The sequence below is a fragment of the Balaenoptera physalus genome (assembly GCF_965194825.1).
Source record: "Balaenoptera physalus genome assembly, chromosome: 11".
NCBI classification, from domain to species: Eukaryota; Metazoa; Chordata; class Mammalia; order Artiodactyla; family Balaenopteridae; genus Balaenoptera; species Balaenoptera physalus.
Genome location: NC_138896.1, coordinates 19,877,115 through 19,890,504, shown reverse-complemented (window position 1 = coordinate 19,890,504; position 13,390 = coordinate 19,877,115). Strand labels below are relative to the sequence as shown.

Sequence of the window (13,390 nt, the reverse complement as noted above, 5' to 3'; positions counted from 1 at the left end):
TCAGTTTTGTTGATTGTCCTATCTTCGATTATGTGGTTTTTTTTTTAATCTCCCTATAGTTAGTACAGGATCATTGCATTCAGTTGTCATGTTTCTAGTCTCCTTTAATCTTGAACAGTTCCTCAGCTTTTGTTTAATGACCTTGACAGTTTTGAAGAGTACAGGCCAATTTTTTAAAACACAGAGTGTCCTTATTTTACATTTTCGTGATGTTCCTTCATGGTTAGATTTGGATTAGGTATCCTGGCCAATACCCAATGTAAGTACCTTATGCCCCCTAAAGTTAACATCCAGAAACACGCTGTCAGTGTACACTGTTGATTTTCATTTTAATTGGTCAACGTGATGTCCTATTTCCCTATTTTACAGTTATTATTTTATATCTACCCCTCCACATTTACCAGCGTTCTGTTACAAGGAAGAGCTCTCCTGTCTCTGCTGTTTATTCAATATTATTACCTAAACAGTATGGACTCCCTTCCTTTTCAATGCTGTATAATTATCATGCCTCTCGTCATTTTCCTGAGCACTTCTTTACTTTCAAAGCACAAGATATGTTCATCTTGTAATTTCCCTATCTCAGCCCCCAGCTCTGAAATCAGGTATTTCTCCAAGGAGCCCAAGTTACTTTTAGTGGGAAATACTAGATCTGGGTTTCCTGTGTGCTCACTGCTACTATCAAGTCTGCTTCTGTCCTTTCAGCAGACAGATCAGCATGTATTCTAATACAACCAAAGGATAATAAACCTTTAACTGTTGACTGTGTTTCCAGTTTCCAAAGTTGCTTTGGAACTTTATGATCTTCAGTCATGAAATGTTAACTAAGACCCCCTGATGGCAGAAACCAACTATTATGAATGCCATAGTCAGTAGAACTTCGAGAAATGGACTAAACAATTTGTGAACTTGGTCTTTCCAGTACTGCAGATTGGGAGATTCAAGATCTGCATGGTTTTATCCTAGGTACTAGAAAAGGGGCTAATAGTATGCTCCCCCCACCACTATAAAATATGCCAATCCTGTAATAAATTCTCAATCAGAGAAAAGCAGTGCACCCACTGGACTATTTATCACTAATGTGCTTTGCCTTAAACTTTGTTGAGGACTACAGTCTATTTTCCAATGTGGCCTATGGTTCACCTATTTTGAAGTTCCATAATCTTCAAATTGGGTTAAAAAAATGTAACATTTTAGAGCTGAGAAGGACCTACAATTTGTTAAGGATTAATCGTTAATTTGTATTTCTCCTTTATCTTAATATGAATTTTAGTTTCAAGGTAATCTTACCTCAAAATGGCCCTGCTAGCTTTGCTTTACCTGTTTTCAAAACAGTCTGAGCTAAGAATGTTTTCATCCAAGTATCATGTATGATTACAAACTAAAAGAGGCTTAGAATATATCCTATATTCCACTTGATCTCTATGGCATTTTCCCCAAAGAAAATATTTCTTAGCCACTTCTGGTTGTGCTAATTTATTTTGAAAATTATATTTGTTCAAGTCAGATTTACTCTGGACATTCATTGTTGAGTTTCTTTAGGTCACCCTGCTGTTCTCAGTTTCCCAGGTGTTTTGTGTGTCTGCCTTGTGCTATTAATTTTCCCGTGGCCTTGTTCATCAGATCCACAGAAACAAATGCAAGTGTTTTTCCTTGCTTCAGAACATGTGCTGTAATCACTATATCTTCTCCCATTTTAGCAGGTGACATGTACCTTGAAAAGAAACATTTAAATTTAGTTAACAGCAGATAGTTTTTAAAAGAGAAAGTTGTATGCATCTCATAACAGCCTTATGTTACTTATTTACTCCTAAATAGTTTAAGAATAATATCCTTTCTAATTTGAATGGCTGGTCCTGACCGAGTTATATCTTACTGATTCCTTATGCACACAAATTTCTTTTCCCAAAAATATAGGAAGGGGTTTTCAACTGCCCCCGCCCCCCCCACCGCCCTTTTTTTTTTTTTTTAGTTTCCCACTTCATATTTATTCGGGGCTAGAGATTTCCTTGAGCTTTCACTTAATTGGCTTAACTTCCTAGGTGAAGTAACACTTGGTGTTAATATCTTGTCATATCAATATGCAGAATTTACTCAACTCTAAAATGACTTAATAAGAACTATAAGGAATTAATATGAGGCCCTTTTGAATCTCAGGCAGCTCTTGATGGTGGCCAATACTTTGGCAACACATACTTTGAAAGGCCAAAATTACGTTTGGCTTATTAAAAATCCTTTAGGATTGTAGCAGCAGTATCTTAGAAGATCATGAAATGCAGTGCTAGGTTGGAAGATCTCTCTGCTCGTAATAGAGGGTCTTAAGGCAAAGCAGAGTCATCAAGTGGTCTTACCCTTATCATGTGGAATAAGGTAAGGACTGCTGAATAGGCTCACCAGTGCCTGAGCAGATCCTTCTTTTTGTATGTCTTAATTTCAAAACACCATTTGCATCTTGTCCTGTGATTTGCTTACTGCACTCTCAATTTATTTCCATAGTAGAGAGGGACTGAAAGTTAGCCTAAGAAAAGGTTTAGATTGTTTAAAAACCTGATAACTGACATTATTTCCATTGCCCTAGTGATATATCACATTGGCTTTCCCACCATAACCCCTGCCTCCCCTTCCAACAAAAATCTTTCTTCTCTTGCTTAGGTGGAAAAATCAATTGTCTTGAAACTAAATCCCCGGGCCCTGCACTCTTTAGTGAGCGGGACACTGGCAACAGTACTAGTTAATGTGGGAATTTAATTTTTTGCATCTGGAAGTGTTTGACCCCTGCGGGCATTTTCACAACAGTGAGTGACAAACCTGACATCTGGGGTTCTGCTTCCTTATCATGAGAGCATGTCTGTGCAGTTGCAGGAAAACATGAAGTATTGCAAAACTGGACATTTGTGTTCACCTTGTTACAAGGCAATGGCAATGTATACGTGAAGGTTTCCTCAACTTTTCTTTGATTTTTATTCTAGCTTTTCTCTATAGGTACTCAGTACAACCTTCATGAGACATTTGTACAAGTGGCACTTTTAAGGATTGTATGAAAAACAGTTACAAACCGTGAGTTTGTGATGATTGTTTTCCCTACCAGTATGCATATTAGAAGCTGAATGTTTGCCTTTTTGAGTGTTTAGATCATTCCCTATTTATTACTGGTTATATTACTGATTACTTATTATTACTGATATATATTGTACTTGGAAATTAATTCCTCTAGTTCTAGATTCTAAAACCATGGAATATTTTAAGGTAAATCTATAGCTGCATTTAAGGATGACCAGCTAAGGGCACCTCATGTTTTATTTATGTTACAAATGTGTTTAGTCTCGGTTGTTTGAAATGAGTTACCACATTGGAAAAAGTTATTTGGGGTACAGTTTGTATACATACGTTATGTTCATGTCGACACTGACTCCAGGTGCTCCCCTTTCTGTGCACAGCAGAGCATATGTTGATACGACATCCACTAAGGTGGCTGTCATGCCACCATGGAGGGTGCCCATTTTATTGGTATGCTGCTCTTCTACTTTCACTTCACAAATCACTTTCCCAGGGACAGCAGAAACAACGGTCACCTAAGTGTAAAAAAAAAAAGAATTTTGAATATTTGGTGGTATTAGAAAAGCCCAAACAGCCTAACAAGAACTATCATCGGATTAAACCAAGTCACCCCCAAAAAGTTGATTCAGAAATTGAAAATAAAGTTACCAATCTCTCTCTGATAGAAATTAACTCTGAGGTAAACTGTTTTGAAATAAAAAGGAATATTTAGGGAAAAACAGGAGTAGTTCTTCTTAATCTCCACTCCTCTGCAGAAATCAAACATTCTGTCTGAGCTTTTCAGCCTTATGTACAACAACCTGGCATCTCTTAATGTCTCCTTAGAAATTTTGCACCAACAAAGCCAGCTGGTCCTTGTGATCTGTTAACCCATTATAGTTTTAATTTGGATGTTCCCTAGTTTTTGCACAAAGTAATTTTTTAGAATGACTTCATAATGAATGGTTTAAAACCATTTACTGGAAGAAACTGAGTAATTCAATGCATTACTAGAATTAATAAGCTTATACCACAAACCTATTTTAATATAAAAAATGTTTGATAGAATCCAGCAAAGTTAAATTGCTGCTTTTAAGGTCCTGCCCCATTTATAGTATCATAATGAAAAAATTATATGAAAGATGAAATGTGGAACAATGAATTTAAAATGTTATATCAAACATCTTTAGAAAGGAAACTTAAAGAAAAATAATAGAAATATGTTTCTTATATCCTATCTAAATTACTAGGAAAAAACATCATAGATAACATTTAGAAGCTGGAACTAAACTGTGAATGGAATGTGCTGCATCCAGCAACGTAATTCTCACTGTCACTAGAAGTGTTCAGGCAGAATATGGATGAATATTTGATGTGTCTGTTTGTAGATACAGGAAAGCATGTCTCAAGCATTAAATGGTTTAATTCTAGATAACTACCATTTATTGAGCACTTTCATGTCAGGCACTGTGCCAAAGTCTTTCCATATACTATATAACAAGGAAGGGGTTATTTCCAGTTTGTGTTAACTTAAATTCAGAGTGGTTTACTCTCAAGGTCACCCAGGATGTGACAGAACTGAGATTCAGATCTAGGTCTGTCCACCTCCAAGTCTCCCTAGTTGCTAACTATAGAATCTCTAGGTATTCAGCGGCCTTTATGCTCCCACTAGGAAGACATTTCGGCATTTCACAAACTATGACTTTAGTTGTTTGCTGTTGTTTATCCCCTAGAAGGCCCTGATGTAAAACAGAAACAGAACTATAAAATATGAACCATCCTAAATAATATGTCATGTTTTGCTTAATGGGTAAATCAATGGAAAAGTAAACGTTAGAACAGGATCAAGTCTATTTATACAATAAATGACCTAGCCACAAGATGTCCTCATAAACTAATAATACACACCAAACAAGCCCAAGGTGTAAACTCACCTTATTGGGGGCATTTACCTGAGTCTATCAAGCACTGCAATCTAAATATGAACGAGATCAAATCCCTGCTTTTAAGGGGTTCCCAGTCTAAAGGAATAGACACACATGCACACTGCAGTAGAGCGAATTACTGCAGATAGGATAAATACAGGTTGCTGGAAGTAAGGATCTTACTTATCAAAGTATGTTTTCAGGGCAGAGACATTAGGAAAGGCATCCTGGGGAATTATTTGTGGATTGAAGGATGGGCAGGAGTTAGGCAAGTGAAGACAGGAAAAAGCCAGGCAGTTCAAGAAATAGAATCGAATAGGAAAGCATCATAGTCACCAAAGGTAGTTTAGTGTAATTTTAAGGTATGGTGTGTTTAGTAGAGGTCAGTTCTTAAAGTTCCATTTTATTATCTAACTTTGGCTGGGATGACAAAAGGTAAAGCAAATGTCAACTGGATTTTCTACTGCAGACTACTGATTTTGTTTTTTGTTTTGGCTGTATCAGGTCTTAATTGCCGCATGCGGGATCTTCGTTGCAGCGTGTGGGCTCAGTAGTTGCAGCACACGGGCTTAGGTGCCCCACAGCATGTGCGATCTTAGTTCCCTGACCAGGGATCAAACCCATGTCCCCTGCGTTGGAAGGCGGATTCTTAACCACTGGACCACCAAGGAAGTCCCCCAAAATATTGATTTTAATTTTTATCTTTTTCCACAACTTGAAAGGACAAAGGACATACTAAGATACAAAACATTGAAAATGTACATTGGAATAGAGATACTTTTGTACTGGTCAGCCAGATATGGCAGAGAAATGCTTTTATGTGTTGCCAATTCTTTTTGCTTTTTTTTGGCTGGGCTGCATGGCTTGTGGGATCCTAGATCCCTGACCAGGGACCGAACCTGGGGCCCTCAGCAGTGAAAGTGTGGAGTCCTAACCACTGGACTGCCAGGGAATTCCCTGTGTTGCCAATTCTTGTCTCCCTCAGTAAAAATACGTAAACCAGTGGAAGACAACAATGAAGGGATGTCCTACCCAACCTCCCAGAACTAAGAAACAGTCTTGGGGTGGAAGAAACCAATGGAGAGCTACCTGTCTGATGAAGAATGGGGCTGGGGGGAGGACACTATTTAAAAAAAAAAAAAATAGCTCTCAGTCAAGACATAGGCTGTAGACAGCACACGTGTTTATTTGGTTATTAACTATGGCTAACTTTGTGTGACAGACCGTGCTCAGAAATGTACATGCATTGTCTTACAGGCATTGAGACCCTGTCTCGATCCTCACAAATCTTTGAAGTAGATAGTGTTTTTATCTCCATTGGACCCAGGTGTCTCTGGCTTAACCACTATGCAAAACTGCCTCCCCTCACATCTCACCTGGACTGCTGCAGACAACTAGGACCTCATGCATCGGGAGGAAGATGGGTGTGTAGCCTTTTACGATGCCATGGGATCAGAAATATAGCTGCCATGGCCCCAGTAATCCTGCAGGTTGGATGACTGCAGTAGATCGGCAAGAACTTCTACGGCTCAGCCCGGTCTGACACAGCAGACTCCTCAGTTCAGCATAAAAATGGTCTTAAATGGACATGCGCTCATATAATCATCTGCCCCTTTTCTGTATGGCCTGCAGTGTACTGTCTCTGCCCTGCACCTCAGGCATTCACATGAGTTTATATGACTCATGCTACCACAGCATCCCCGCCCCCCGCACCCCCTGACCTAAAGGCTCAAATTCCATCACAGAGAGATATGCTTCAGGTGACAAACACAGTCTCTCCTTTCCTCACTTAGCTTTTCAGTACAGACATTGAGAAGGGATTCCCTAATAGTCAACAGCAATGAAGGAGACAGTCCCTAATAGGAAGCTCTGCCCAGAACCCAGAATTATTCTTAGGCCTTGAGGTTTCCAGTCTTTCTGGTCTTTAAGAGTCACTGCCTCACTGGGACTGCTGCTGATTGCTGAGCAGCACACACAGGGCCTCTGCTAATGGATAAAGAAACATATGTCTGGCTCTGTAAGGGTGTCTGCAACGGGCCTCAAGGAGTGTGGCACATGGCATGAGAAAACCTGCATGTATGTAAAAACGTGAGTCAACCAAGGAGACGGAATGCGAAAGACCGTATGTATGCACAAAAGCACAGAGAACATAATATTAGTGGATGAGAATTTTGTGTATTTGTAAAGGAGGCTGTTTTCAAAGCAATTTGCCCTTATGATGGACACAGCTGATTTCATATGTGGAACAGTGCAGATACCAGAGGAAGTGTGTCTGAGGATGATGTAAAAATGCACCTGCATATAAGCAGGAAAAGAGGTAAAGAGTAAGATAGAAGGTGGCAGTGTGATGGAGTGGCAACGGCAAGAAAAATAGTTGGAAATTATGTTAAGGGGCCATAAAAGGGCATAAGCTATTCAAGAATTGTGGTTCAGCCATGCTGCTGTATCAGCCCAACATTTCAGTTTTATAATAAATGTATGTTTTAGTAGCTTAATTACACAGGTGACTAGACCAATAGTTAAGAGTACTAGCTCTGGAGCCAGACTTAGGCAAGACTTTTTTTTTTTTTTTTTTAATTATTTTTGGCTGCATTGGGTCTTTGTTGCTGCGCGGGCTTTCTCTAGTTGCAGGGAGCGTGAGCTACTCTTCCTTTGAGGTGCGCGGGCTTCTCATAGCAGTGGCTTCTCTTGTTGCGGAGCACGGGCTGTAGATGTGTGGGCTCAGTAGTTGTGGCTCACGGGCTCTAGAGCACAGGCTCAGTAGTTGTGGCGCATGGGCTTAGTCACACGGGCTTAGTTGCTCCGTGGCATGTGGATCTTCCGGGACCAAGGCTCAAACCCGTGTCCCCGGCATTAGCAGACAGATTCTTAACCACTGCGGCCACCAGGGAAGCCCCTTAGGCAAGATCCTTAACTGAGGTTTCCTAAGCTGTAAAGTGGAGATGATAGCACTACCCTCCTAGAGTTTTATAAAGATTAAGATAAAACTCAAATTAAGTTAGAACGGGGCCTGGCATATCATAGGTGATTAAAACATTATAATTCTCATCCTTATCAAAGTTGTGACTCCAACACAACCATCAAACTGAAAGTTGGTTTGGATAGTTGCACACGGATTTGCTTAAAACTGCCCGGTTGGAACTGTTTCTGGTGCCAAGATCAAGGATGACTTAATTACTAAATTCAGTGGATGCTCTTCAGCCTGTCCCTCACTTGACCTCTCAGCATTCTGCAACATCCACACTGTTTTCTGGCCTTTCCTGAACTCCCACGTTCACACCTCCGGATTCTTTTCCTCCTCCACTAGCCACTCCACATCCCCTTTGCTGGCTCGTATTCTGCAATGCCCGCCAGGAGTCAGAGGGTCAACTAATCATTCAGACTCACAAGCCCACCAAAGGCTACGCTTGGTGCCAGTTTCACTCAGGATACAGGACAGTTTCTCTAAGGTTAGGTACTGTAATACAATGTTAACACACAGGCAGGGAGCGGACAGCTTGGGTTTAGATCCCCCTTACTAGCTGTGAGGCCTTAGAAAAGTTAAGCTTCTATTTTCCCATGTGTAACATGGGGATAATAATAGTACCTGCCTCATCGGGTTGTCGTGAGGATTAAGCGAAATAATGCAGGTAAAATGTTTAGTGCAGCATCTGGCTCACAGTGCTCAATAAATGTTAGTTATTACTGAAAATGCCAGAACTATGAAGATGACTCCAGCCCGCTTGCTTCTCAGAACTTTCACTCGGCTTATTTTTAGAGGCCTGAACAACCCTGAAGGTGCTTTTCTGAAGGTGAATATGATCCTATCAGATGCCCTGCCTTCTACTCTGCAGTTCAGTTCCTTTCTGAGCATGCCCCAATGGACCTGACTGACTGTAAAAGTCCCAGCTACCAGATAAACGGCAAAGTCCCCTGATATGAGTGCTCAAGATGTATGTAGCAACTCTACAGGAGGGGAACAGTGATAAATCTAATGAGTGATGTAAGCCATGACCAATTTAAGGTAGTTAGATAAAAGGCCTTCTCAGGGCAAATACCCCAGTATATAGAACTGCCCCAAACCCTGGAGTCATCACTCCTCTTTCCCTCCTATCTCACTATCCAACTCATCAGCAAAGCCTGTCAGCTCTAGCTTCAAACAAATCCAGAATGCCAAGCACCTTCCCAGCCCCCATCACCTACTCATACTTCCACTTGAATCCAAGCCGTCATTTCTCTCCAGTTGTTACAGAAGCCTCCCAAATGATCTCCCTACTCCTGCCCTCGCCCGCCTTTTGTCCAGTCTCAGTCTTAGCCACAGGAGTGCTCCTTGTAAAATGCAAGTCAGCTTATATGACTCTTCTGTTCAAAACTCTCTAATGGAACTCCATTCCACTCAGAGTAAAAACCAAAGTCCTTGCACAGTGAAGCCATACATGGTTAGCTCATCTCCAAATCGTCCCTTCCTAGTCTCCTTGGGAATCCTCTTGAAACACTGCAAGCAGACAGTGTGGTAAAGTCCCAGGGCCTTTATATCTGCTGTTCCCCTGCCTGGATCAATCTTCCCCTTGGAGTATCTATTACGTGCTCAGATCTTTACTATTTCAGTGACATCTTCCAAGATGACAGTATTTAAAACTGAACTTCCAAAAAAATAATTCCACAGGAATACATATTTCAGGGAAAAATACTCTCCTGTCCCAATATTGCCTATCATTGCTCTCTGCTTTATTTTCTTTTATAGCACTTATTACCATCTAACATACTATATGTTTTATTTACTTATTTTGTTCAGTGTTTGATTTACCACAATACAACATAAGTTTCACGAGTGGTAGGGTTTTTGTCAGTTTTGTTCACTGGTATATCCCTGGTGCCGAGAATGGTGCCTGGCTCATAGTAGATACTCAAATGTTTGTTGAATGAATCAATACATTCAAATCTGAAGGTCAACTAAGAGCATTCTACAACAATATGCCCAACATTTAGTAGCTTCAGCAACTGATTGAACAAACCATAGGGAGTATCTTCTATGTGAAAGACATTCTTACTAGGCACTGACAAATGCTTATTAAGCATCTGCTATGGACTTGCTCCCAAAGAGCTCTCAGTGAGGAGAGGGAAGACAGAAAAAGCAACAGATATTTTCAATAATGAATAGTAACTCCTATGATAAAAGTTATCATAGGAAGGTTCTGGAGATGGATGGTGGTGATGGTTGTAAACCATGTGAATGCAATAATTACTATTGAATTGAATACTTTAATATGGTTAAGATGGTGAACTTTATGTGTATTTTACTACAATTTTAAAAAGGGGGTATACAACATCAATGTTTTCTGAAATTATTTATTCATAGGACTCTTTTTTCTCAGGGCACATCTGATGGGGCTGTTCCTTGGAACCCACTTTTTCTCCTCTCCCAGATGATAAACTCCTAGAGGGGGAGGAATTGTGATTGGCATTTCTTTATAACCTAGAGTGCTTAGTTTGTTGACTGATTTAAAAGTGATCTTATAGCAAGAACAGGACACTTTCTTTTTTTGGCTTAAAACAAAGTCATTTATTAGATTTTGATTCTGTCAGTTGGCAATTTAGGCTGGGCTCAGCCAGCCAGTTCTCCTGTCGGGCTTGCCTGGACTCACTCTTGTTTCTACAGGCAGCTGGCAGATTGCTAGGAGCTGGTTGACTTAGATGGCGTAATTCACATGTATGGTGCTTGGTGCTGGCAGTTGGCTGGAGTGATGGGAGTGACAGACCACATGTAGGACATTTATTTTGCGTGTTGGTTTTTCTGTATCAGTGTTTTATAAAAGATAGGTTTTGTGGGTATTTATAAACACTGATAAAACAGAGGTTTTAAAAAAGAGAACAGGCTTAAATAAACAAGTTCTAATGTATGATCTCATGCACTGACTTGACATCTGTACCAGGACTAATTTTGCAATTTGCCTTTTTCAACAGATCATTTTTAGAGGAACAGAAAGTCACCATCATTTATCAGCTTCTATATGCCAGGTCAAAACATCTGTCCAAAAAACAAAATCCCCACTGGAATATTATCAGTCAAATTTTCAAGTGTTATTCTACTTGATTCATTGACTTTGTGGGAGTGGGTGATGGAGCAAACGTGACACAATAGTACTGTACATCTCACTTGCTTCTTACACCCAGAAACATTATTCCTTCTCACCTTTGCAAAAGCAATGAGGTATAGAGGACAAGTGTGTCTGAGAGGCCTTATACATCTTTACTCCAATTTAGTTTTAACAATATTCTTACATTTTAAAATCCTGCACTTAAAAGTGAGCATTTCTTGCCTTGAAAAATCTCTGGTGTCATATTTAAATCACCAAAGGGACAATTCTTTGACATAAAATAATTTTGTCAGTCAAGGTCCAGTGAGGCACAAAAACCATACTAGTTATATTAAGAGACTTTAAAGAATTGTTGGGACTTCCCTGGTGGCGCAGTGGTTAAGAATCCGCCTGCCAAAGCAGGGGACAAGGGTTCGAGCCCTGGTCCAGGAAGATCCCACATGCCGCGGAGCAACTAAGCCCATGCGCCACAATTACTGAGCCTGCGAGCCACAACTACTGAGCCCGCGTGCCACAACTACTGAAGCCCGCGCGCCTAGAGCCCGTGCTCTGCAACAAGAGAAGCCACTGCAATGAGAAACCCGTGCACCGCAAAACGAAGAGTAGCCCCCACTCGCCGCAACTAGAGACCCAGTGCAGCCAAAAAATAAACTAATTAAAAAAGAAGAATTATTAACCAGAGATTTAGAGAAAGACCACATTCTGTTCCATGCCAACACATGTAGAAATCGCATGATTTGAACAACCAGCTCAAACTTCAGTGCAAAGACATGGTTTATATATTCTTATAAAGAACAAGAAAGTAGCAATTTATCTAGTTTTGACCTAGGACAAAATGAATGATAAGAGGATGGTTTAAGTCAAGTGTTCAAAACCTCAGCACTGCTGACGTTTGGAGTGGGTGATTCGCTGTCTTGGGGACGAGGGAGGGAACCTGTGCAGTGTGGGATGTTCAGCAGCATCCCTGGCCTCTAGCCACTAGATGCCAGTCCCACCCCTCCCACCACACTCCAGCTGTGATGATCAAAAATGTCTCCAGACACTGTCAAATGTCCCATGGGAAGCAAAACCACCCTCAAATGAGAACCACTGGTCTAGATCACGTTACCTTAAAATTTACGGTAAAAGAAACGATGTTCACGACTGGATTTATAGATCACTAAGCATAAACCTGTACTTTAGCCTGAGCAACTCTTCCCACACGAAAAGTAGCCAACTACAAAATCCATTTTTGATAAAATTAACAAATACAGAGCACCTACTATGATACTGACCTGTGCAGTTAACATGGTAGCCACTAGTCACCTGTCAGTATTGAGCACTTGAAACATGGCTAGTATGAATTGAGATGTGCTGTAAGTGTAAAATTCACACGGGATTTCAAAGATTAAGTACAAAAAGTCAGTACTCTTTTCTACTGATTACATGTTAAATATTTTGGATATAATGAGTTACTTAAAATATTTTACTAAAATTTCACTTCTTTTTAAAATGTTTATAATATTGTAATAACAACTATATAATGTTACGATTATAAAATTATTATTATAAGATACCTCATTCAAAATGGAGTTGGGAAGCCCTGAAGGGGGAACTTTCCCCCACTTACCACTCCTCCTAGCTTACTTTATAAACCCCAGCGGGAAAAAGGAAGATTTTCTCCCCGTCCAGCAACAACCCAGCTGCTGAGAAACCTCCGCAACTCAACCAATGAGACGACCACAGCCCCGGCTCTCCTCTCCTCCAGCGAACTTGTTCAAGACGGCTCCTCTCCTCGCTATAAAAGAACAGTTGAGGACTTGCCTATGGTTGGCCACAGTTTGCATGTCCCAAAGTGCAATTCCTCTGCTATTTTTGCTGGCTAAGCCACTTACGTTTTCGTTTTAAAGACAGATCAATGTAGGCACACCTAGCACATAACTGTGCTCCATTAAAGTAGTAATTATTATTACTAAGGTGAATTTAGGGACGCAGTCCAACAGAATCTAGCCAGAGACAATTTATTCAGCGCTCACCACGAGCCAAGCATGGTGCTTTCTTTCCCCCCATTAGAAACCGCGCCTTCGCCTCTAATACCTTTTCCAAACTTCTGTCAAAACCGAGAGCCTTGCCTGAGAACTTTATCGCCTCCAGCAGGCTCTTTGCCTTATAGCTCATCGTGGACCGTTCGCCGGCTCCCAGGCCCCACTCAAGAATGATTCTTGGAAGAGCAGGGAAGCCCGGAAGTTCGCAAAAGAACAAGGACAGAAAGGGCGAACGGTTTGCAGCCTTCTGGGCCCGCGACGCGCTCCAAGTCCGCACTCGCGCGCACCCGCGGCCACGGTGCCACCGCAGCTCGCGCACTGACGTTCCGCG

At 40.9% G+C, this 13,390-nt stretch overlaps 1 protein-coding gene across 1 annotated transcript; it reads right to left on the bottom strand.

Annotated features, from left to right (window-relative positions):
* Positions 1-1,457: 1,457 nt before the first annotated feature.
* Positions 1,458-13,389, bottom strand: ACOT13 (acyl-CoA thioesterase 13). Its single transcript, XM_082415294.1, has 3 exons — positions 13,112-13,389; positions 3,385-3,569; positions 1,458-1,711 (listed from the first exon to the last, which is right to left on the bottom strand). Exons 1-3 carry the CDS (start codon positions 13,190-13,192, stop codon positions 1,555-1,557), a joined length of 423 nt encoding a protein of 140 aa, XP_082271420.1. The 5' UTR covers positions 13,193-13,389; the 3' UTR covers positions 1,458-1,554.
* Between the last annotated feature and the right edge of the window lies 1 nt (position 13,390).